The sequence below is a fragment of the Anabrus simplex genome, chromosome 2, assembly GCF_040414725.1.
Source record: "Anabrus simplex isolate iqAnaSimp1 chromosome 2, ASM4041472v1, whole genome shotgun sequence".
NCBI lineage: Eukaryota > Metazoa > Arthropoda > Insecta > Orthoptera > Tettigoniidae > Anabrus > Anabrus simplex.
In genome coordinates, this window is record NC_090266.1 from 952,235,728 (window position 1) to 952,260,598 (window position 24,871).

General features: G+C 37.7%; 1 protein-coding gene across 1 annotated transcript in view; it reads left to right on the forward strand.

Annotated features, from left to right (window-relative positions):
* The window catches only part of LOC136863210 (leucine-rich melanocyte differentiation-associated protein), a 148,576-nt gene that overhangs the window by 121,832 nt on the left and 1,873 nt on the right, over positions 1–24,871 (forward strand). The window contains exon 6 of the mRNA XM_067139580.2: positions 19,604–19,683. Coding sequence (XP_066995681.1) covers positions 19,604–19,683 — 80 coding nt within the window. The remainder of the gene's footprint in view (positions 1–19,603; positions 19,684–24,871) is intronic.

The following is a 24,871-nucleotide window of genomic DNA, read 5'->3' on the forward strand; positions in this document are numbered from 1 at the left end:
ACACAGGTGATACAAGCGGGCCACATAACATAAGTTAATTTTCTTTCTTCATAACTTAATCTAATGTTGTTCCTGTTAGTTACCATTTTTCAATCTTAATTTGATTTGTTTTATCCATTTTACAGACTAAAAGTCAGACAGTTGAACTTCAATAATGCTTATGTATATCAGCCCATGTCGGAACATAACAACTAAGCCAACGGTATACGGTTACTAGTTGAAACACACCAAAGGACAACACAAACATTGAAACAGAAAGAAATCTAGCTCATGACTGTTTTAACGATCATCATTTCAGAGGGTTTTTTTTACCTTTCATCATGCTTTTTTTAAAAACTTTTTAACTAACATTTCATTTTGTGTGTTTCCTATGTTTTTAATTCATTATACATGGTTTACTGAGGATGACGCAATGCCGGATCAAAACATGTCTATTTATATGTGAAGTATCGTCTTAATTGGATGTAATTTATATAGTATTGACTAGGAGGATCAAAATAGTTTTTGTACAATTTTGTAAGAACTTCAACCGTCAATACAGATTTAACATGAGATTCATAGTCTGTAATGTGCTGTAATCGCACATTTCAATAAATGAAAAAATCATGTTAGAGAAATACCATATTTCCTCAGGTGTTAGACCCCCTGGCTTTTCTAGACAGAGAAAATGAAAACAAAATAAAGCTTGCATATAAGATTCGCCCAACATAAATCTGTCAGAGGAGATCAACGATTCTGCTCCGAAACAGGTACAGGCCATTCTGCACCTCAGATGACATCACACAAATTAATGAATAGTTTTGTCCATCCAACCCACACAATGAAAACAAGCATCAAAGTCATGCAGTACATCTGTGTTTCTTAGTTAAGAAATGTCAACCTCCGTAGCGTACTGCAGCTCCGATGACGTTGCACAAATAGGTGAACAGTCCCACCTACGCAATGGAAGCATGCCTCAGTTATGCGATATGTCTGTGTTTTGTAGTTAAGAATGTCCTGCAGCGTAATGGTTAGCACAATTAGCTGCCATTCTCGGGGGGGGCAAGGTCAATTCCTGCTACTGCGAGAGATATAAGAATGGCACGAAGGTTGGTATGCGGTAAAGTAATACATGCAGCTTACCTCCATTGGATGTGTGCCTAAAAAGAGCTGCACCTCCTCGGGATGAGGACACAAGTTTACTTTAGTTAAGAAATATTCATGATTGTTGCTATTAATATAGCAGGCGAGATCCTTAACAAAGTGAATGTTTAATATTTCATAACTCAGGCCAGTATAGGTCATTTTGGAGATGTAAGTTTAAAACGTGGTAAAAACAATCCAATCATACAGATTGTTTTGCTCGTCAACGTACCTAACAAATGATAATAACAGTTTTATGTCCCACTGCCTACTTTTACGGTTTTCGGAGACACAAAACAAATTACACTAGCGTCCTGTAAATCCAAACCCCGTTAATCCAAAAGTCCGATTAATCCGAACTGAAATATTCAAATTTAAAAAAACTTATTCTTATTGAAATGAAAGAACATATTATAGGATGAAGGTTTACTTGCATTTTATTAGTTATATTTTACTAGAATAACTTAATGTAAACATAATTACACATCATAAACCATCAATCAATGGTCGTTTATCTTTACAAAGTCTGTTAGTTTCTTTTGCCTTAGTAATTGGAACCTACTGGAAGATGCAGTGTTAAACCAGCGTCTCATAAACATCACATCAGTGGGCGTAGCAGCGGAGTGTTGCTCGACGTAGCGTACAGCAAGTTCTAAGGCAGCCACGGCATCTGAATGTGACACTAGTTGTTCATTGTTGTCTTCTTCGTCGTCACTCTGTTCCTCATCAACTCCAGATTCTTTCTCCACCATAGCTAAAATTTCTAGGTCTGTTTGTAATTGATGACAGTTTCCATCCACTCGCTAATGTCATTTTCGTTGGCTTCCTCACACCCAGGAAGTTGTTGAATTATTTCAAGGAGATTGACATTTGCAGACGCTTCCACTGGACTCTCGATGAATGCGAGACTCGGCCACAATTTCTTCCACGTTTTCCTCATGAACTGCTCACTGATACCCTCCCATGCCTTTGCTGCCTAGTAAACCACATCCTTTACATTCACATTCTTCAGTTCTTGAAGAATAGTAAGTGAACTGTCATTCTCAGTTCCAGCACCTAGGTGCCTCCGGAAGCCGTAAAAGTAGTTAACAGGACGTAAAAACAAAATTATTATTAGAAAATATTTTCTGGTTAATCCGAAAAATCTGATGTATAGCTTTGGTGTAAGTGGTTTCGGTTAAGTGAGTACAGCATTCCATTACGTCACTAAGTCACATACAAAGAACTGAGTTGTTGTGCATATTGTTCTAACCATATAAACCCATTCATACAGATTTTCCTACCTGAGTTTTCTTTACTTTGGCTAACTCTTCAGCAAAATTTTGTCGAGAAGTTCATCTGAAATTTGCTTTCAGATGGATGCTTTGCAACCAGGTTGAAGGAGCTGAATCATTTTTACAATCTCAGGATGTTAACTAAGCCAAAAAGCCAAGTTTTTTTTACCAAAAAAAAAAGCAACCTATTCACAAATCGAGTTGTTTTTTCTCCTTAGCTGATGTGTGTATTTTAAACCTATCCATTCCTCTGTGTGATATTCTTGGGCCAGGGTTGTGAATAAATGATAAAGATTATCCTCTTGATGGTATTGAAATCACAGAATGTGAACTGGAAGCTGCTTCATCATCAATAACAAAACAAATCCAATGTTATGAGTTTAGCCTGACTTATCTGCATTGATATCTACAATATATGATTGATTGGGTAAGGCCAGTATCAACTATAACTCTGCCATTACATTGGTTTACTGAATGAATGTACAGAATGTCTAGCCCTTAGGTCCATATTGACCAACGTCAGTTACTTTTGCTTTTATCTTAGATTTTCAGAACTTGGATAATGTCATTTTCTCAGATAAAGCTCACTTCTGTATTCACCACAGAATTCACTATCTTGGTTTATCAAAACTAAGTTTTTGTTTCAATCTGAATTTGAAACTTAAATATTCCATTTGGACGCACTGAAAACAAATGACTATTTTCTGTCGCCACTATCGAGATGTAAACAAGTTCTTGATTCCATTCAGGGTTTGCAAATAATTTATCTTAAATTCTATCCGTTATTGACCAGAAATGAAGAAAGAAGCCTAATATCACTTTCCCAGAGAATGAATTTTTATTGAATTTGGTGGCAGAAAGCATTAACATCATCTATATATATATAAAATAACTTGTCCTGACTGACTGATTCATCATCGCCGAGCCAAAACTACTGGACATAAAGAGATGAAATTTTGGGGATATATTCATATTAAGACGTAGGTGCTCGCTAAGAGAGGATTTTGGGATATTCCTTCGCTAAGGGTGTGAAAACGGGGGTGAAATTTTAAAATGAGTTGCTCTATATCTCAAAACTTTAAAAGTTTACAGATGTAAAAATTGGTATTTAGAATCGTCTTTAAAAATAAGGAAACACGTATTTTTTTGTTTTCAGAAAATCCCAATAGGAGGGGTGAAAAAGGGTGAAAATGGGGAAAATGGGTTGAATGCCTTTAATCAGGATACCGGTACCTATATCTCAGAAACTGAAGATATTACAGACCTGAAAATTGGTACGTTTGATCTCTTTTAAAAATAAAGAAACACGTATTTTTTTGTTTTTGTAAAATCCAATTAATGGGAGGGTGAAAAGGGGGTGAATTTTTAAAATGAGTGAATCTATATCTCCAAACTTTTAAAGTTTGCAGCTGTAAAAATTGGTATTTAGAATCTTCATTAAAAATAAAGGAACACGTATTTTTTTGTTTTCGGAAAATCGCAATAGGAGGAGTGAAAAGGGGCTAAAAAGTGGTTGAATGCCTTTAATGAGGGTACTTATATATCAGAAACTGAAGATATTACAGACCTGAAAATTGGTGTTTGGGATCTCCGTTAAAAATAAAGAAACACGTATTTTTTGTTTCTGGAAAATCCAATTTAGGGGGGGGGTGAAAAGGGAGTAATATTCTAAAATGAGTGTATCTATCTCAAAATTTTTAAAGGTTATATATGTGAAAATTGGTATTTAGAATCTCCTTTAAAAATAAATAAACACACGCATTTTTTCGTTTTTGGAAAATCCAAATATTGGGGGGTAAAAAGGGGGGAGGGTAAATTTTTTAAAATGAGTGTGTATACATCTTAAAACTTTAAAATTTACAGATGTAAAAATTGGTAGTTAGAATCTCCTCTAAAAATAAAGGAAAACGTATTTTTTTGTTTCCTGTAAATCCCAATAGGAGGGGTGTAAAAGGGTGAAAAATGGGTTGAATGCCTTTAATGAGGATACATATATCTCAGAAACGAAAGATATTACAGAACTGAAAATTTGTATATGGGATCTCCTTTAAAAATAAAGAAACACGTATTTTTTAGTTTTGGAAAATCCAATTAATGGCGGTTAAACAGGAGTGACAAATTTTGAAAGACTATATCTACAGAATATCTTGGAAACGTAAAATGTTACAGACGTAAAAAGTGGGTGTTTGTAATCTCCTATAAATCTAAAGAAACATAGGTGATTTGTGTTTGAAAACTCCACTTAAGGGGAACTCAAAAGGGGTGAAATTTTAAAATGAGAATTTTTACAGTTTATCTCAAAAAACTTAACATGTTACAGAAGTGAAAAATGGTTTTTTATCTCTATTAAACATAAAGAAACGTGTATTTTTAGCTTTCGGAAATACCACTTGGGTGGAGGGGGGGGTAAAAGTGACTGAAAATGGTGTTGAATTCTTTTAATTAGGCTACTGATATCTCAAAAATGAAGATGTTACAGACGTGAAATTTGATATTTGCAATCTGCTTTAAAAATAAAGAAACACGTATTCTCGGAAAATCCAATGAAAGGGGCGGGGGGGGTGAAAGAATTCAAAAAATTAATTGAATTAATTGAATGAGAATACATACTTCTAATAAAAACTAAAGTTGTTACAGACGTGAAAATTCGTATTTGGATCTCCTTTAAAAACAAAGAAAAACGCGTTTTGGGGGGAAACCATCTTGGAGGGCGAGAGTGTAAAGGAGTTGAATTCCTTTCATGAGGACACATAAATCAAAAACTGAAGAAGTTAGAGTCGTGAAAATTGGTATTTAGAAGATCCTTTACTATTAAAGAAACAAGTATTTTTTGCGGGAAAATTTACTTAGGGGGGGGGGGGAGTAGTGTGAAATGAAGTGAAAAAAGTAAATTATTTTTATGGGGATACTTATATCTCTAAACTGAAAGTAATAGACGTGAACATTGGTGTTTGAAATCTTCTTTAAGCATAAGAAACAAGCCTTCTTTAATTTTTTTTTTGGGGGGGGTGCTGGTAAATAAACTTAATGGCGGTGGGGTGTAGAAGGAGGTGAGACCAATTGATTTTCCTGTTCTTAATGTACTTATAACGATCCTCGGCAGCGCGCCGGCCTCTCACAGCTGGGTTCCGTGGTTCAAATCCCGTTCACTCCATGTGACATTCGTGCTGGACGAAACGGAGGCGGGACAGGTTTTTCTCCGTATACTCCAGTTTTCCTGTCATCATCCATTCCAGCAACACATAATAATAATAATAATAATAATAATAATAATAATAATAATAATAATAATAATAATAATAATAATAATAATAATAATAATAATGTTCCGGACCGTCGTCAAATGTGCGGACCGCGCTGGAAACGCCTCCTGGACGGGTAATGACTAAGAATGCAGTCCGGCCGCGGGTTCAGTGCCTTCTAGGCACCCAATATGACACCACGCCGGATCTCCTGAAGGATTTTATCCATATTAGAAATGATTATAGGAAAAGATGGCAAAGATTTACATACCCAACTGACCGGGAGGAATACCTGAGCCTAGCCCGGAAAGTACGAAATCGATTGCTGGAAAAGAAGATTGAAAAATGGGAGGAAACATGCCGTAATCTAATAGAAAACGAGTCAGATCGGGAATTTTGGTGGGTTCTCGCAGATAACGAGTCAGACCGCGAATTTCGGCGGATTATATGTCTAAAACAATAAGCATTCAATTATAAATTTCAGTATAATACCGTAGCGAAGCACGGGTATCTTGCTAGTAAGGAATAAGAAAACAAATTATAGCCTACATAATGTATATTTTACTCAGAAAATAAGGCAGTATTCCTTAATTCTTCATTATAAAGTCATCTGGTCATGTACCGTACAACATATTACAAGCTATAAATCGAGAATTCATCTCAGTCCTACCTATTTGTTGGGAATTCCAGGTTATATTCAATCAGTGACAGTAATAGAAATTGTTACAATAATAAAAACCACCTTTCTAATACTTAGTAATCCTTTATATTTAGGATAAAACCATTAACATATATTAAAAATAGGACATGTTTCGCTCGTGCTTTGTGAGCATCATCAGCCAAAATAACTTAATTCAAGGTAAGTCAGGGCCCTGATCCCTGTACATATAATGTAAAAACATCTATTAATACAACGATAAAACTAATTACAACAATATAAAAAATGATCAGTAAGAATATAATATGTCTGTTAAAACATTTGGTGACATTAAAATAGCTTGAAGTGTAGGTGAATGATATGAATTGTTGATGATACGTTGCTGTGAATGATTATTCATACGGAACGATGAGCATAATCCTTGTACGATGGCATTAAACTGTTTATAGTTGGGAACACTTTTTACACAATAAAATGAACTATTGTTATAGATGTCTAAGATCAACATGTATTGGTTGAAAAATGAATTATATATGTGGATAAAATGTTGCCAGGTTAGCGTGAAACTGTTTTTGGATAAAATGTTGCCAGGTTAGCGTGAAACTGTTTTAAGAGGTTCCCTCATGTTATATTTCATCGTAGTCTTATTTACTATTCAGTGAATGTCAGACTTTTAGATAACCTAAAATTTGTTTCAAAATCAGCATCATCATAGTCCTCAAAGTATTTAGTGCTTTCTTTTTATCCACCTGGGACGTTTTATTGCACAATCTTGGTCATATTCCCAGTCGTCGTAATTTTCTCTGTCAGTTAAATATACCAGCCATCTTCCAGCTGCCTTCTTGAAAAGTTTTATTTTAGATTTCCTCATTTACTGTCCAACCTTTCTCCAGTAAAATTTTGAAATGAGATAATACCCATTATCTGAGATAATGTTGTTGGTGAATACATATTTAACTGTTATCTCACCGGGCAAGTTGGCCGTGCGGTTAGGAGCGCGCATCTGTGAACTTGCATCCAAGAGATAGTGGGTTTGAATCCCACTGTCGGCAGCCCTGAAGATGGTTTTCCGTGGTTTCCCATTTTCACACCAGGCAAATGCTGGGGCTATACCTTAATTAAGGCCACGGCCGATTCCTTCCCATTCCTAGGCCTTTCCTATCCCATCGTCGCCATAAGACCTATCTGTGTTGGTGCGACGTGAAGCAAATTGAAAAAAAAAACCTGTTATCTCAGTTTTCTTAGCTTTAAACCAAGATAAAAGCTTTTACTTGTTTTGTTGAATACAGGCCTTAGTCCCGTTTTCTGGTATGGGGTAGGGGATGGAGCATGTACTTGTTACAGCCGGATGCCCTTCCTGTTGCCAACCTCAGAATGAGATGAAATGATGATTCCAGATGAAAGTGGGTAAAGAGGTGGAAAGAATCTCCTGTGGTCTATCAGTAGGAACTGTCCCAGCATTTGCCTTGAGGTGAAAATGGGAAACCACAGAAAATCACACAGCCGACGGTGGGATTCGAACCCACTCTTCTCCCAAATACAGAGTATGGCTCCATAGCTGCAGTGCATTAACAGTCATGGCCAGTCCGTTCAGTACATTGATTTTCTGAATAAAATCATATATCATATTTTCATGTGCATAATAGAATGGTAATTTAAGTAATATATTTCTGTTTAAAACAAACAGTTTCAACAAAAGTGTACTAGGAATTTTATTTATTTTAAAGTACAAATCAGTTATTGAACATTTGTCTCACTGTAATTTTATCAATTTCATTATGTAATTATTCCTTACCTGTAGAACTAAAATGTGATTGAAGTGATTGTGATGCGAGCTACTGATGAGAGGACATTACTGAACCTTCAGTTTTGTTTTCAATTTCATATTCCATTTCCATGGCTACACAGTTAGTGTTATTCTCAAATTGTGCGGACACAGCTCTGTTCCTATAAGGGGATTTTGTCTCTCTATGTTATTTTATTCTAGCAACTAACCCAACCGTGTCTTCCTTGCACAACTTAAATTTTACCCTAATTGTTTTGCCATTAGAACTTTTGTATTCTATAAAATTTTGCTATACTGGATTTTTTCTTTTGCTAGTTGAACTGATAACTGGTGGGTACAAGGACAGAAGGGGCTCATCAGCATTTTACTAACTCTTCAGTAGAAGCATTTTAAACTTCACAACCTCTTAAAATCTGTGCTTTTACTGACTTTAAAGCCCAGAAAATCAACTATCTTGGTACATTTCTTATAACTGTGTAACTTATTTTCATTATGGAATTTTAACGTACGGTAAGACAAAAAATTAAAATATTTTCTGACTACGTACATGTGTAGGAAAAAAGGGGCTTATTGCAATGAACTGTTATCTTAAGTCTCTGTATTATTATTTATTTTCATTATCATTAGTAAAATAACAAGAGCAATATATAAATTATGAGCATTTTTCAAGCACCTGACAAGCACAATATCATATTTTACAACATTTGTAACAATTACTAATTACTTCAGTAACTATTATGTCCATCACACCCCATAACACAGGCTAGAGTCCATTATCGTGAGAAATAATCACTTGCCTCATTACCACATAATCTCATTCATTCTTGTACGTCTGTGGACTTCTCGGCAGATATGAGCAAAGCTCCTAGGGAAGAAAAGCATTGTGCTATGTTGGTAGGTCAGATTGGCTATCGGGATGATTGCAAGCATCATGTCCCTTCCATTTCAATGCTATGGAGACTGATTCTCAAGCTCTGTTGTAAGTGGTCTGGAAGCTCAACAACAGTCCTCTCTGAGTCTTGATCTCTGTTACTGTCAGGGATGGAAATAGTGATTTTTTGCATACCTCTCATCCAAGAAGGTTTTTTATTTTTTTATTTGCAAGTTGCTTTACTGACACGTATGGGTCTTATGGCGACGATGGAATAGGAAAGCGCTAGGAGTGGGAACGAAGCAGTCATGGCCTTAATTAAGGTACAGCCCTAAGATTTGCCTGGTGTGAAAATGGGAAACCACGGCAAACCATCTTTAGGGCTGCCGAGAGTGGAGTTTGAACCCACTATCTCCTGAATGCAAACTCACAGCTGCGTGCCCCTAACGGCATGGCCTACTCACTCGGTCAAGAAGTTCTTCCTGCTCCTAAACATTGTGTGGTCAGCTGTGACAACATTGATCTGTGGGGGCTTCTGACAAGCAGTTGTGATGTTAGAGATCCGGTCACTAGAAACAATTGCCTGGGCTTTGGAATCCACCAAATACATGTTCTCATCATTGCTCAAGATAGGGATGACCCCATACTGGGAAAGTTACGGTTTTTTTCAACGTTCACCATGCTGAAGAGGAACCGAAAAAAGTGAAGTTTTTTCTTGTCCACGACACGATTCAGGTGCATTACATTAGAATGGTTCTAGATGTAACAGTAGTTGTGATGCAACAAGGAGCATACATCATCACTATATAATTAGCCCCTTCTTTCCCTGTACCTTTCAACTGCAATAAGCTGATTATACTGCTGAGTTGTAAACACTTCCTATGCTGCAATTAACAGAACACAATACAGAATTCTGATAATTAAGAGAAAGTATTTCCTAACATGTCTCAAACACAAGGAGTGTACCAGCCTTCGCACCCGCCCCTACAACCAGTCATTCACTCCCACGTACCTCAAGGCCAAGAACAAGTGAAAACGAGAAAGACAGTTATATAACTTTCCCCTTCAGTGCAAAATTACCCTCCCAAGTACTATCAGCGTCTGATGAGAAGTTGCGGCAGTTTGTAGGTATGGCGAGAGTAACAGATACACTCTAAAGCTACAAACATTAGTCGTGGAGACTGCGAGCTCTCTGAAACAGATGTTTTCATAATTAAACTGTTCATTATGCAATACTTACAGGGAGTGTGTAACTAATTCACAATTGCACTACCACTTTGAAACTTGAAAACAGCACCTCAGTTCGTAAAAGTCATTGTTACGTTACATGTAATTAATCTCATATTAAAACCGTATTGAAAATGTTATATATTGAAATTATAAAATTCTTTTATTTATAACCACCTGTTCAATACATTACAATACACTCATTGAATTATAATATAATCATGAAGTGTCTAATATTGGGACATGTTTCGTTCGACATAGCGAACATCATCAGCCATTAATGCAACAAAAACTAGGTCAGGGCCCTAAGCTTAAAATATAGAGAATGTTATCATCATATTAAAAAATGAACCATGTTGTAATAAAAAGTGATAATGTGCGGCTCTGAGCTTGCATCCGGGAGATAGTAGGTTTGAATCCCACTATCAGCAGCCCTGAAGATGGTTTTCCGTGGTTTCCCATTTTCACACCAGGCAAATGCTGGGGCTGTACCTTAATTAAGGCCACGGCCGCTTCCTTCCACCTCCTAGGCCTTTCCTATCCCATCATCGCCATAAGACCTATCTGTGTCGGTGCGACATAAAGCCCCTAGCAAAAAAAAAAAAAAAAAAGTGATAATCAACAATCAATACAATAAAAACATTAGACTTGAGGTTGTAACAATTTATGCAAGTCAAAAGCAAAATTTATCGTGGAGTACATTCACGGTGACAATCTGTGGAATTAAAAAGAATTATGAGGCCGCTGAAACATGACAATGGATATTGTGACATAAATATAGTCAATGTGTGAAGCGTGGATTAATATTGTGAGGATGAAGTTTCTTTGAATTCATAAATAAGGGCTAAAATAGAGTTCATTGACTTGTTACGAGTCCAAGTTGAACTAGTCAAAGGCACATAACATTGAACAAACTAAAATTTGACGTATAACTTGAACTTCGGCAAAAGCAAAATTCATAAGAGAGATGCAATCTTACTGTCAGAAAAGTACCAGTTAAGCTGGTTAATATATACACGCTAGCAAATAAAAGTAGATGTTTATATAATAAATTCGTTAAAGAGTAGCGATGAAACTTGAATGTGGGGAGAGTTTTAGTGATTCTTATAAGACAGAGAGCATATTCTGGCACAAACTAGAGTTTGAATCTGAAAAGAAAGAAAAAAGGGGAATGAAGTTAACTCATAATTGTTTTTAATTCCACAGATTGCCACCGTTAATATACTCCACGACGAATTTTGGTTTTAACTTGCATGTATTGTTACAACTTCAAGTCTAATGTTTTTATTGTATTGATTGTTGATTATCACTTTTTATTACGACATGGTTGATTTATTAATATGATGATAACATTCTCTATATTTTAAGCTCATTGTCCTAACCTAGTTTTTGTTGCATTAATGGCTGATGATATTCGCTATGTCGAACGAAACATGTCCCAATATTAGACACTTCATGATTGTATTATAATTTTAATTTATAAAGTTATCGCTGTCGGCAGCCCTGAAGATGGTTTTCTGTGGTTTCCCATTTTCACACCAGGCAAATGCTGGGGCTGTACCTTAATAAAGGCCACGGCCGCTTCCTTCCCACTCCTAGCCCTATCCTATCCCATCGTCGCCATAAGACCTATCTCTGTTGGTGCTACATAAAATAAATTGAAAAAAACAGTCGTCGCGAAAAAGAACAGATGTTTATTGTCATGCCTTGAGACTTGAGACAGGCTCGTGCACAGCAGCCATACTTACCCCTCGCACCACTGACATCTCATCAGACGACCGTAGCAGTTCTGTGCAAGAAAAATGCCAAAAGAGAAACCATCACAAAATGTACTTTCACTTCAGCTACTGAATTAATTTGGTAAAGACATGTTGCCATTGATGCTTTCACGGCCCGTACTTACAGACATGATACTGTATAGGCTTTTGAGCTTATGCCGTGTCAAGAAAATAAGGTTAAATTCTTTACGTTTCGCAGAGAACTGTGCTTTGCGTCATCAGAACAAATCTCGTCTGTCCACAAGAATGGCTGTCCTTTCACTATTGTTATTTCATCTCAGTGTTTTCCAAATTCGTACGTTCCTCGTCACCAGATGTTTCATTCCAGGCTTGTGTCTATATCATACACCTGTCAATGTCATATGTTACGTACACACGTTATGTGAACCGCTTAGACTGTTCTGATGGTTCGGTCAGCTTCCGCTTCAAACTTTAGTGTTGTGCCATGTCCTGGGAGCCATCCGGTGGCGAATGAACGTACTATTTCCACTTCTATTATAACGTCTAAATTCAAAGAGCCATTGTTTAAGAAGCCTTTCTCGTGGACAGTCGAGATTTCTTCTGAGGATGCAGGGCACAGTTCTCTACGAAACATAACGAATTTAACCTTATTTTCTTGACACAGCATAAGCCCAAAAGCCTATACAGTATCGTGTCTATTGGTAAAGACACATTTACAACAGATGGGCATGTTTTGTTTTGTTATTTGTGCAGTGTTAAAGTGAGTGCAGAAATGAGGTTTGTTGTACAACAGCATATTAAAAAAGAAAAACATTTGAAAGCTCAAAGAGTGCAAAGAACAACAAGTGTTCCCAGGTTCTTCTGGTACAAAGTGCTGGCACTTCATCCAGCTAATCATTATGTCAGTATTTATATACACTTCCAAGTAAAGTAAGAGAGAATTATTTCTGTAAAGACAAGAGCTGTGCGGTGAATAGAACAGGGATATATTATTTGCAAAACCATTTTTACACAGTCAGCAGAATTTGGTTTGGTCAAATGTATGTACCTTCACTACATCCAACATCATAAGCTTGTCTCTTTCAGTAACATTTTGGCTCCTATTTCTCTCTTGACTCATGAAGTCATCATCATTTCCCTTATCCAGCTCCTGCAGGGTCATGGTATTTATGGCACTTCTCCATCATCATTTCCCTTATCCACCTCCTGCCGGGTCATGGTATTTATGGCACTTCTCCATCTTCCTCTTTCCTTCCACCATTCCTCTTCCACGATCTTGTCCCAGTCTAAATTTAATCTTCTTATGTCGCTCTTCACTGATTCAATCCCTCTTGTTCTAGGTCTTCCTCTTGCTCTCTTGCCCTCGCACTTTGTCTCCAGCATCTGTCTTGGAATTCTATTCTCCTCCATCCTCTTTACATGTCCAAACCACCTTAGTTTATTCTTTTCAATTCTCTCGTTTAGCTTTCCTATCCCAACTTCCTTCCTAACATCTTTATCTCTCACTCTGTCTTTCCTATTGCACTTCTTAGGATTTTCATCTCACTGACTTGAATTCTACTCTCTTGCCTGCCAGTCAAAGTCCAAGTCTCAGCTGCATAAGTCAGTATGGGTACGTAGTACATTTTGTACATTATCTCTTTATTTTCCGTGGTACTTCTTTGCTCCAAACAAGTTTTCTTACAGTTTGGTAGAATGCATTGTTTTATTATAGCAAAGCCAATGAGCCATTGCAATGAATAGTGAAAACTGATGCTTTTAAGGTTAATTAATCCGCGTGCTCTATTGCTGCACATGCAGCGCCTTCTGGATTTTATCAAAAAGGAAGCCTCATTGATATATAGTAGGCAGTGATCATTCGCCAAGATCCAAGATTCATTGCCAAAGGCTCATTTAGCTAGTGGAGCGTTAGATGTGTTATCTGCAACTCCTGAAGTTGAATAAAATGTAGGTCCAGTAAGTAACGGAGGAATAATTCTTGCAACCCACCCTAAGTGTTAAAAATATGGCATTTTATTACACTGTTTAAAACATGTTCAAAATTGTAACTGCATCACAACCTTTCTGGACTGCTCCAGCTATTATAGAATAACAATTCAGAATCTAGAAGTTACTTAAGTTACACAGTTAAAAGACACGCAGTAAACAGCCGATGAACTGCGCCAAATACACATCAACAAATATCAGGTTAAACAACTTGACGACTATGAACAAGGAACGTGGAACGGGGACTGGGATCCTACCAAGGGCCATAGAAATGCGAAGGTTGCGGGTTTACAGAAAAATCAACGGTGATGTCTCGTTTTCAAAATATTATTCTCAAAATGAACATTACAAGGTGAGTTTCGAACAAAATGCATCCATCCTCCACAATCCAGTTACACACTTTACGAATGAAAGTTTAGATGTTGTTTGACAAGAGCTTTGCTATTAGGTCAAGAGGTTAACTAAATACACCCTAGCATAATTCAAGTTCTACAATGCATTTCTGAAGGTAAGAAGGCCCACGAGATACAAATACAATTTAGAATGAAGGAAAACGTGCTTTCTAAAACATCTGAGAAACATAATTGAAATGGGGGAAATCAGAAATATCTAAACTTGGTGCAGAGGCCAGTTCAACTTGCTCCCACACCTAAAACTCTTCTGATGTGGGGCAGCGGAGAAACTAGCGTGCATCAAGTGACACGGAGTTACTAGAGGCAAACCCTGAGGGAAATACATTAAACTACACATTACATGTTTAGCAAAACAAGGAAGGGGGAATGCCTCAAAAGCAAGCAGGCAAGCCCAGCTGAAAAGCTAAGGCATCTGAATTAATTGAGTAGCGAGTCTGGAGGGGGGTTCGGGCAAACTCCTATATGTAAATGCAAGGGAACATTAAATATAATTTAAGGTGGAACTGAAATCAAGAGTGCTTACCTCAAGGTAGCCCATCCCGGGAGCGAGGAGTCGCCGACGTGCGTGAAAACTTTGTGCTGGCGAGAGAACGAAAGACCATGAAATGCTGCCTCGCTCACTTAAAAAGGGAAGACTGACCTTTGTCCGATTATTGGGTGACCAATCAGAATGCAGGAGTTCGCCTATCGCCACCCAGACTCACCAATCACTTATCCAGTCGCGATGTTTATACAATGTTCCCGAACATATACAGACACCAATCGCGAACTTTCCATTTTCCAGAATTAGTAAAGACATATTTCTAGAATCCACAACTGACAGGGGTCAACACACCCTGTTCTAAATGTCCGCATCACAACCTTTCTGGACTGTTCCAGCTATTATAGAACAACAACAATTCAGAATTTAGAAGTTATGTAAGTGGATAAGGTGAATAACAAATAAAACATACTACAAAATATTGTACACCATACAGGTTAGGCAGCTAAATGGAATATGAATAAAATATTCTACCACAATACTCCACATCGCACAGTAAGTTTTCCTTAAAAGATTTACAAATAAAATATTCTACAACAACTTTCCACATCATAGAGAAAACCTTTAAAAGAGATTCTACACAGGTCTCAAAAATTTAAAAAACTGTTTGAAACAAAAACAGTGTTGTTATGATTTCTTAAAAAAAACTCTTATTTTGCCAGCCCTGTTTTAAAAACGGATAAAGTCTCTTTTGGGTCACTCCTGTGTCACAGGGAAATTTTGGAACAAGCAACTTAGGATAAGATCACTAATGGGACAATCACCAAGTGAGTGACTGTGTTTTGGTCATGTAGCTGTCAGCTTGAATTCGGGAGATTGTGGATTTGAACCCCACTGTCGGCAGCCCTGAAGATGTTTCTCCATGGTTTCCCATTTTCATATGAGGCAAATGCTGGGGCTGTACAGTAATTTAGGCCATGGTTGCTTCCTTCCCACTCCCAGGCTTTTCCTATCTCATCATCGCTATAAGCCCTATTTGCACCTGTGTGACGTAAAGCAAATTGTAAAAAATATGGATCAATCATAAAATATCATAGTTATTACAATGCATATTTATTTAAAATTTTTGAGCTTTAATATTATAAGAACAATTGTCTCAAAAACATTTTACTACTTTGTAAATCTATATGCAATAATAATCCAGAACAGTAGAAAAATAGTTGGACAAAATATTGAGAAGTAGGTAAAGAATAGCTGAGAACGTCTTATATTTGCCAATCATTGTCATGTTCTTGAACATTTTAATATAAAAAGATCATCGTCAGAGGGTACTTCAAAGTGTTTTCTATTTCTCAAGATTTCTCAATTTTTCATTAAATCGTTATAAAATGACAGTCTCTCTTCATTCGTCCAATCCTCTCCGTAATGTTTCCTCAGAAGGTCTGCAACATCCTTCACTTTTCTACATTAACACTTGTTTCTGGGGCAATGCTTGTGACCATTTTTCCTTTCTTAAAATGCTCTTACAATACATCACAGTAATTCCTGCAGAATTCTTTTATTTAGAATATTACAACACCTGCTTCTATTCATGATGACCCTTTTTGATGATTGGAGCTTAAAATGCCAAAAACCAGGTGAGTTGGCCGTGCGGTTAGGAGCGCGCAGCTGTGAGCTCGCATCCGGGAAATAGTGGGTTCGAACCCCACTGTCGGCAGCCCTGAAGATTGTAAAAAAATATCAAATTGTAAAAAAAGGAAAACAAGTCTGTTGTTTCCAAGTTTGCATTTTCTTGACACTTTCAGTCACACATTGGTGCTGAATCTGAACCAAGTGTGAACACAGTGCCATGATCAGAAAATATTTCTTCATAATAATTTGTGGAAAGAGCCTCCGTGGCTCAGGCAGCAGCACGCCGGCCTCTCACCGCTGGGTTCCGTGTTTCAAATTCCGGTCACTCCATGTGAGATTTGTGCTGGACAAAGCGGAGACGGGACAGGTTTTCCTCCGGGTACTCTGGTTTTCCCTGTCATATTTAATTCCAGCAACACTCTCCAATATCATTTCATTTCCTCTGTCATTCATAAATCATTGCCCCAGAGAAGTGCGACAGGCTTCGGCAGCCGGCACAATCCCTATCCTCGCCACTAGATTGGGGCTTCATTCATTCTATTCCTGACCCGGTCGAATGACTGGAAACAGGCTGTGGATTTTCAATAATTTGTGTCTGTTGTAGTATCTACCTTCCTAATAACTTTCTCTATGCAATAACAACACTGAAAACCGGGCGAGTTGGCCGTGCGCGTAGAGGCGCGCAGCTGTGAGCTTGCATCCGTGAGTTAGTAGGTTCGAATCCCACTATCGGCAGCCCTGAAAATGGTTTTCCATGGTTTCCCATTTTCACACCAGGCAAATGCTGGTGCTGTACCTTAAGTAAGGCCACGGCTGCTTCCATCCAACTCCTAGGCCTTTCCTATCCCATCGTTGCCATAAGACCTATCTGTGTTGGTGCGACATAAAGCCCCTAGCAAAAAAAAAAAAAACCACTGAAAAATCACTGGTAATTTTATATGTCTGCCTTTTCAGTACTAATCAAAAGCTATTTAATCCATATTAATTAAAATGATGTACATGTTTCGAGAACCACATTCATTCTCTTCATCATACATACGTACATACATGCATACATACATACATTATCATTATAGACTGTTATGCCTTTCAGTGTTCAGTCTGCAAGCCTCTGAGAATGTACTAAACGTTGCCACAATCCTCAATTTGCAACTAGTGTTGTGGCCTCATTTAGTTCTATACCTCTTATCGTTAAATTGTTAGAAACCGAGTCTAACCATCCTCGTCTTGGTCTCCCTCTACTTCTCTTACCTCCCATAGCAGAGTCTATTATTCTCCTAGGTAACCTATCCTCCTCCATTCGCCTCACATGACCCCACCACCGAAGCCGGTTTATGGGTACAGCTTCATCCATCGAGTTCATTCCTAAATTAGCCTTTATCTCCTCATTCCGAGTACCCTCCTACCATTGTTCCCACCTGTTTGTACCAGCAATCATTCTTGCTACTTTCATGTCTGTTACTTCTAACTTATGAATAAGATATCCTGAGTGCACCCAGCTTTCGCTCCTGTAAAGCAAAGTTGGTCTGAAAACAGACCGATGTAAAGATAGTTTCGTCTGGAAGCTGACTTCCTTCTTACAGAATACTGCTGATCGCAACTGCGAGCTCACTGCATTAGCTTTACTACACCTTGATTCAATCTCACTTACTATATTACAATCCTGGGAGAACATACAACCTAAATACTTGAAATTATTGACCTTTTCTAGCTTCAGTGACCAAGAAATCCACCAAATAATCTGCAGACTTGTTGCGAAAATATATTAACAGTATACTATCAAATAAGTTATAAATTAAAATACAAGAATTGTCATCTGTATAAATCTTTAAAATTACATTTTTAAAAAATCTCTTCTTCTTAAAATGTTCTGATAATGTCTCTAAAAGCAATGCTTGTGTCAAAAATTTTAAACTTAATGTTTATATTGCAGCTCTTTTCTGTACTCTTTGTTGAAAATACCTCCAAAATGGATAACATCGTTCTAGCCAGGTTGTGATTAAGCTTTCCATTACATGTTGTGGCTGCTTGTTTACGTATCAAAACTTAAATACATGCAACCAACTTTGACTTGTGAATCAGTCTTGCCTTTCTTTCTCACAGAACATGCGAGCCAGTTTTGTTGTAACTCACTCCTTAAGTTTTGGTAAGTAAACAAGCAATCACAACATGTAATGGAAAGCGTAATCACATCCAGGCTAGAATGTTGTTAGCCATTTTGGAGGTATTTTCAATGGGCAGAGTGTAAAGAAAGCTACAATATAAATTCTTAGTTTTAAATTTTTGACATGCACATTGTTTTTAGATACATTATCAGAATATTTTAAGAAGAAGAGATGTTTTTTTATGTAATTTTGAAGATTTTATTCAGATGACAATTTATGTATTTTAATTTATGACTTATTGGATGGTATATTGTTAATCTTTTTGTATCAAGTATGCAAATTATTTGGTGAATTTCTTGGTTGCTGATTTTGACACCATTCCTATCAGAACAGAGTTCTTATTTTGGCCACCACATCTATCGGCCACTAATCTGATTGTTTTAACACTAATGCCAATTTCAGTAGAACACAGTCTATGATATATAGCACTGCTGATCTGATTCACCCCTCTTGGTCTTTCATTCTCTTTCCTTGAATAAATAAACACATTGTCTTTCAAAAAAAGAATCTTTAGATATACCCTGACAAACAGAGAGGTTATAAATATATAGCTGCTGACTATAATAGGTGGGCTGGTTAAAATTAGAAAGGAGAGGGTCCATTATGGAACACAATTCAGTAACAGCTACCACATAAACTAAGGATAAGGACCATTTTGGTACAAACTGTATAAGGCACTTTATGGAAAAAACAGGATGTGAGATAAGGGACTTTCTGGAACATACTCCATGCTGATTTTCATGCAAGCTTTCAAGATGCGCTAGTGTCGCTGACTCAAAACATATAAAGTTTGGAGAAGGCCCGTTGTAGAACTGCACTACTCAATTTACGTCTTGCCTCCGTCCGCAACTAGCAATGTTGAATGAGTAACAGTTTGTTCTTTGTTGTGTATAAGTTTAAATTTTTGTGTTGTATCCTCTATGATAGTGCTTGTTTCATAATTTTGGAATAAATGTGTTAATGATCATAGAAATAAACATTGTGTATAACTTCATGTTTGGTTGCAGGTGCATACGGCAAGTGTCGCTACCGGTATTCAGGGAAACATTCTGAAGGAAATCGCTTCATACTGAACAACGACCTTTGAGTATGTTAATTTTTTATTTAAAAGAAAACAATACCCAATCAAATGTTATTTTGTTGAATTGTGTCTGCTAACAAATATGATTTAAAAATAATTTTTGATGAAGTATTTGTACAGTATTCCATGCAAATTAGAATGATAGACTCATTTAGAGTATTGGCTTTCCTACCATGGTGTGCAATATTTTTTAATATTCTGAGAAATGTTTTGTCTAGTTACATTTGAAGGTACTAGTTTGGACTTCAGTAATGGAGTACTTCTCACATAGCATAATGGATATATTATTGTTTTATAATAACCCTCCATTCTGTCACTGATTGTCGGTTGCTGTGTTGCTCCATAACTTTAATATAAACTTCCGTCATCTTCGTTCTCCCAAATTGTATATAGTTATGATCTTTTTATAGTTTTATTACCTCCTAATCATCTGTGTTATTTAACTATGAGTTAAATCTTATTGTAGAGGCATTCTTAATTGAAATCAAATTAATCTACAATCTTACTACTTTTATTTGCTTAACAATTAGGCTGTGTAACAGTAGCATATATGTATAAAGTAAGTAGATTTTTTCTTGGTGGACTGTAGTGTACTAAACACTTTTGTATATATCAGAAGAGAGAAGAGTTTACTTCAGGAGAGTCTTACTGATATTCAACCAAGCAGGTTTATTCTTTTGTGATGCAAGGGCTACGTTGGAAAAAGACTGATTTTCTGTGGGGGGGGGAAAAAAGGAAAAAAAAAAAAAAAAAAGAGTGTAATGATGGGTACTTTAGGATAAAGTTTATGCCATGTGAATTTGTTGTAAACCAGAAAAATGTTAAGCCTTCAGAGAATTTTTTCAGAGTTGGGGAGTAATTGAGTAAAACTAACCAAATTACTGGTAACAAATATTTTTAAAAGTAATTTTTACTTATTATTGTTACTTTTTACCCATATGTGAGCCATCTTCTTTCTTCAAAATTTACATCTGCCATAGCTCATCTGATGGGTAGATACTCACATAACTTCTTCTCAGCTCATCATACTGAGCCATCTAATTTCTTAATAATCTTCAGAGTGTAAATTTCTAAATAAGGTACGGGCACGTAGACTTGGCCTGAGATATACATTTGGGTGTTAAATTTAAATGATCCATCTCTAAACAAAATTATTTATCCAAAGGTATTCTAAACAAAGTACTCGTATGGTCCATCTCAGCATGACATGGGCGTATATAGTGATGACACCTTGGATAAATGGCATAATCAACGATACAATAAACTTGTTGATTCATTCCAGTACAGTACACATGGTATTATACACATATTCACCTGTGGTTCCATTATTGAAGACTTCATCCAACTATTAATTCTCATACATAACTTCACTCATTACAAAGACTCTAATATCCCACACTAATATACTCAAAGAACCCATATAAACCATTGTAGATTCTGAACTAGCATGCAGCACGAATATATACCAGATGGTTCACCAGCTCCTTGCAATTTTGTTTTATGCATCCCACCGCTTTTGCTACAATTCTGAAATACATTCGTCCCTTTCCTCTCTAAACCGGTGTAATATAACGAGATGTCTGTTTATGGGCTAGAAGACAGCAAGAATCGTGAGTACTACTATTTATTCATTATGGGTACCTTGAATGAACCTGTAAAACAAGCATAGATACGAAGAACGTACCTTACAACAGGAGGTGCACACACAGACAAGAAGCAAGTATTGTATAGGCTGGAAACTGCAGGGGCATGGTGGGAGTTGTGATAGTGTACGATGCTGGAAGATTCGAATCCCACGCAAGTATTTTTTTATTTTGCCGTCAATTGCCTGGGATATGGTAAGGTTAATTGATATCTTCCACAGACTGATTTGTTTATTTGGCCCTGTAATGGACCATATGTATTGTGGCATAGGGTATAGACCTGGGTTGAACAAGGATGAGGAGGTGATGGTCTGTGGCTAGGACACAGGCAGACAATTAGCTATGTCGTACATGTTTCAAGCTTCATAAACCACAGGTAGGGCAAAGTGTGACCCATTGGAATGATATCAACATGCGATGGCAGGTAGGTATGTAGCTGCACGAACTCCCTTCCTTCGAGGAAAGTCACAACACAACACAAAGCTTATTCACTGCCCTGTGATGTATTCCAGCAACAAGTATGTGTTACTCATCTATGGAGCGCCTGTATCAAGAACACTATCCGGTAGATGACAACCAACGGGCATGACATTTCAGAGTATGGAAAGACGTCTCTGGGCTACTGTGTCCGTGGGAAGGACATGGCCTGTTTGAGATCATCCTGTGATGTCTACTCACAATGAAGAGGTTGTATTGGATGCTTTCTGCTATAACCCTCACACTAGCACACGGGCCATTGCACAGGAGGCAAACATCAGCTGGGTGTCTGTTATGCGGATATTGAATACCCAGTGGTTTCAGCCGTACCATCTGTACATACACCAGGAGCTCCATGGTCATGATTTCAAAGGACGGGTTGTATTCTGTCAGTGGACCCTACAGCATGTGGACATCAATCCTACCATCTTATTTCCGGATGAAACGCGGTTCCAGAACAGTGGAACCATTAAGCGACATACAGTAATGTGCATTACAGGAGTGTAGATAATCCCCATTGGGTATGACAGGCAGCTTTTCAGGTACTGTGGGGCGTGAGCGTATCATGCGTGATCACCTCATTGGTCCCTGTTTTTTTGAGGAACCTCTGACAGGAGAATTCTATATGCAATTTCTCCAAGATGACGTGCCACCGTTCTTGGAACATGTGCCACTCCTTGATCACTGCAGGATATGGTTTGAACATCACAGAGCTCCACTGCACGCAGCAGTGGACTTCTGGAACAAACTCCATGTGATGTATCCTGAGAATTGGATAGGAAGGGGAGAACCTGTCCTCTGGCCCGTCAGATCACCCGATCTTACACCCCTGTTTTTTCTGTTGGACTATGTAAAACAATTGGTATATGCGCAGGAGCCTAGGAGTCTTGGTCACCTTAGACAGCTCATCTCCAAGGCATGCCCATCTGTTACGCCCGAGATGTTGCAACATGCCAGACTGTTCTTATAACATCGTGCACAGCTCTGTATCGACCATGAAGGTCGTCAGTTCGAGCAGGTGCTGCGTTTAAAGATGTAGGTAACTGAAATCCTGTCACATGTTTCCTAGCCTCTTCCAACCTAGTTCCATACTTACACACAACAAAAGATAATGGCCCTTTCCAGGGCCAAATAAACATATCAGTCTGTGGAAGCTATCAAGTATGCAACCTTGCCACATCCCAGTCATTTGGCTGTAAAAAAAAAAAAAAAAAATTATCTGCCGGGGATTCAGATCTTCGAGCACCATCCACTATCACAACTCCCACCATGTCCGACTCGTTGGCTGAACGGTCAGCATACTGGCCTTCGGTTCAGAGGGTCCCGGGTTCGATTCCCGGCCGGGTCGGGGATTTTAACCTTAATTGGTTAATTCCAATGGCACGGGGGCTGGTTGTATGTGTTGTCTTCATCATCATTTCATCCTCATCACGACGCGCAGGTCGCCTACGGGAGTCAAATAGAAAGACCTCCACCTGGCGAGCCGAACCCGTCCTGGGATATCCCGGCACTAAAAGCCATACGACATTTCATTTTTACTCCCACCCTGCCCCTGCCAAGTAAGCTATTGCGAGGCTTGACATGCAGTGCGCAGTTTCCAGCCTATACAATACATGTTCCTTGTCTGTGTGTGCACCGCCTGTTGTAAGGTATGTATTCTTTGTATCTGTGCTCGTTTTGTGGGTTCATTCGGGGTACTCACAATGAATTAATAGTGGCGTTCATGATTCCTGATGGTTTTTAGGCCATAATCACACATCTCATATTACCACGGTTTAGGGAGAGGGATCGATGTACTTTAGAATTGTAGTAAAGGCAACAGAATGCATAAAACTAAATTGCAAGGGGCTGGTGAACTATGTCAGCATATTGTTGAATTAAATCCTTTTCCGCATTTGAATACTGAGAAGAATACATCTCGGCAAAAGAATGCCTCCGCAAAATTATACATATGTAAACAACCATAATTACAATTTTAGCGTTATTCACACTATGAAGACTATCCCATTATCAGATGTTATTTATTTTAGAACATCCTTAACAACAACATATACTGAGCGAGTTGGTCATGCAGTTAGAATCGCACAGCTGTAAGCTTGCATTGAGAAGATAGTGGATTCAAATCCCACCGTTAGTAGCCCTGAAGATGGTTTTCTGGGCTTTCCTGTCTTCACACCAGACAAACGGGGCTGTACCTTAATTCTGCTGCCATAAACCTTTGATGGGTTAGTGCAACATTAAACAAGTAGCAAAATATATTCCTCATATACCGCACGAGTAGTTGTGTGGTTTGGATCTTGTAGCTTTCAGCTTGCTTGCATTCGGGAGATAGTGGATTCAGACCCCACGTAAAAGAACTAACTCCTATTGGACTAAATTACGTCACCTTGGCGTCTCCAAAAGCTATAAAAGTAGTTAGTGGGGCATAAAGCCTACTAATGATGATACAACTACTACTACTACTACTACTACTACTACTACTACTACTACTACTACTACTGGTACACCTCTTTGCCGCACATTTGAATTTTCCACCTTAAAGTACTCCTCTGCAGGAGAAACTCTGAACTTTAAAAACTGGATCAATTCGTAAGTTTCTCAGAAGATGTCACTACCGTAAATTTTGTGATTACGAAGTTGTCAATACTGTGTGGATTTCAACTTGTTTTGTTTTCCATTGATCAAGAAGTGTGGACATTTTGTTATAGATGTCTCTACTAAAAAACTATGACCATGCACCCTGGTGCGAAGTGGAAGAATTTTATTTGAAGAAATTTTGTATTCATAAGTTTGTTCCTTATTAAATTTCATTCTTTCATTTGTGGGTTGGCAATATAAATCTTTTCTTTCCGCCAGTTTTGAACTTAGCCAATCTAGAATTTCTGTAATTAATTTTTGACCAATCGGGTCTTTCTTCTTCGATTTTGATGTGTAACTGTAAGCTACCCAATAAACGCCTGTGGGTTTGTCTTAATTATTCATGAAAGGTCTCGAATCTTCCCCGAGAGTATAAAAACTGCTGATTTTTCCTGTCTCTTGGCCACTCGAACAACATGTAGCCTAGTGTATGGAAG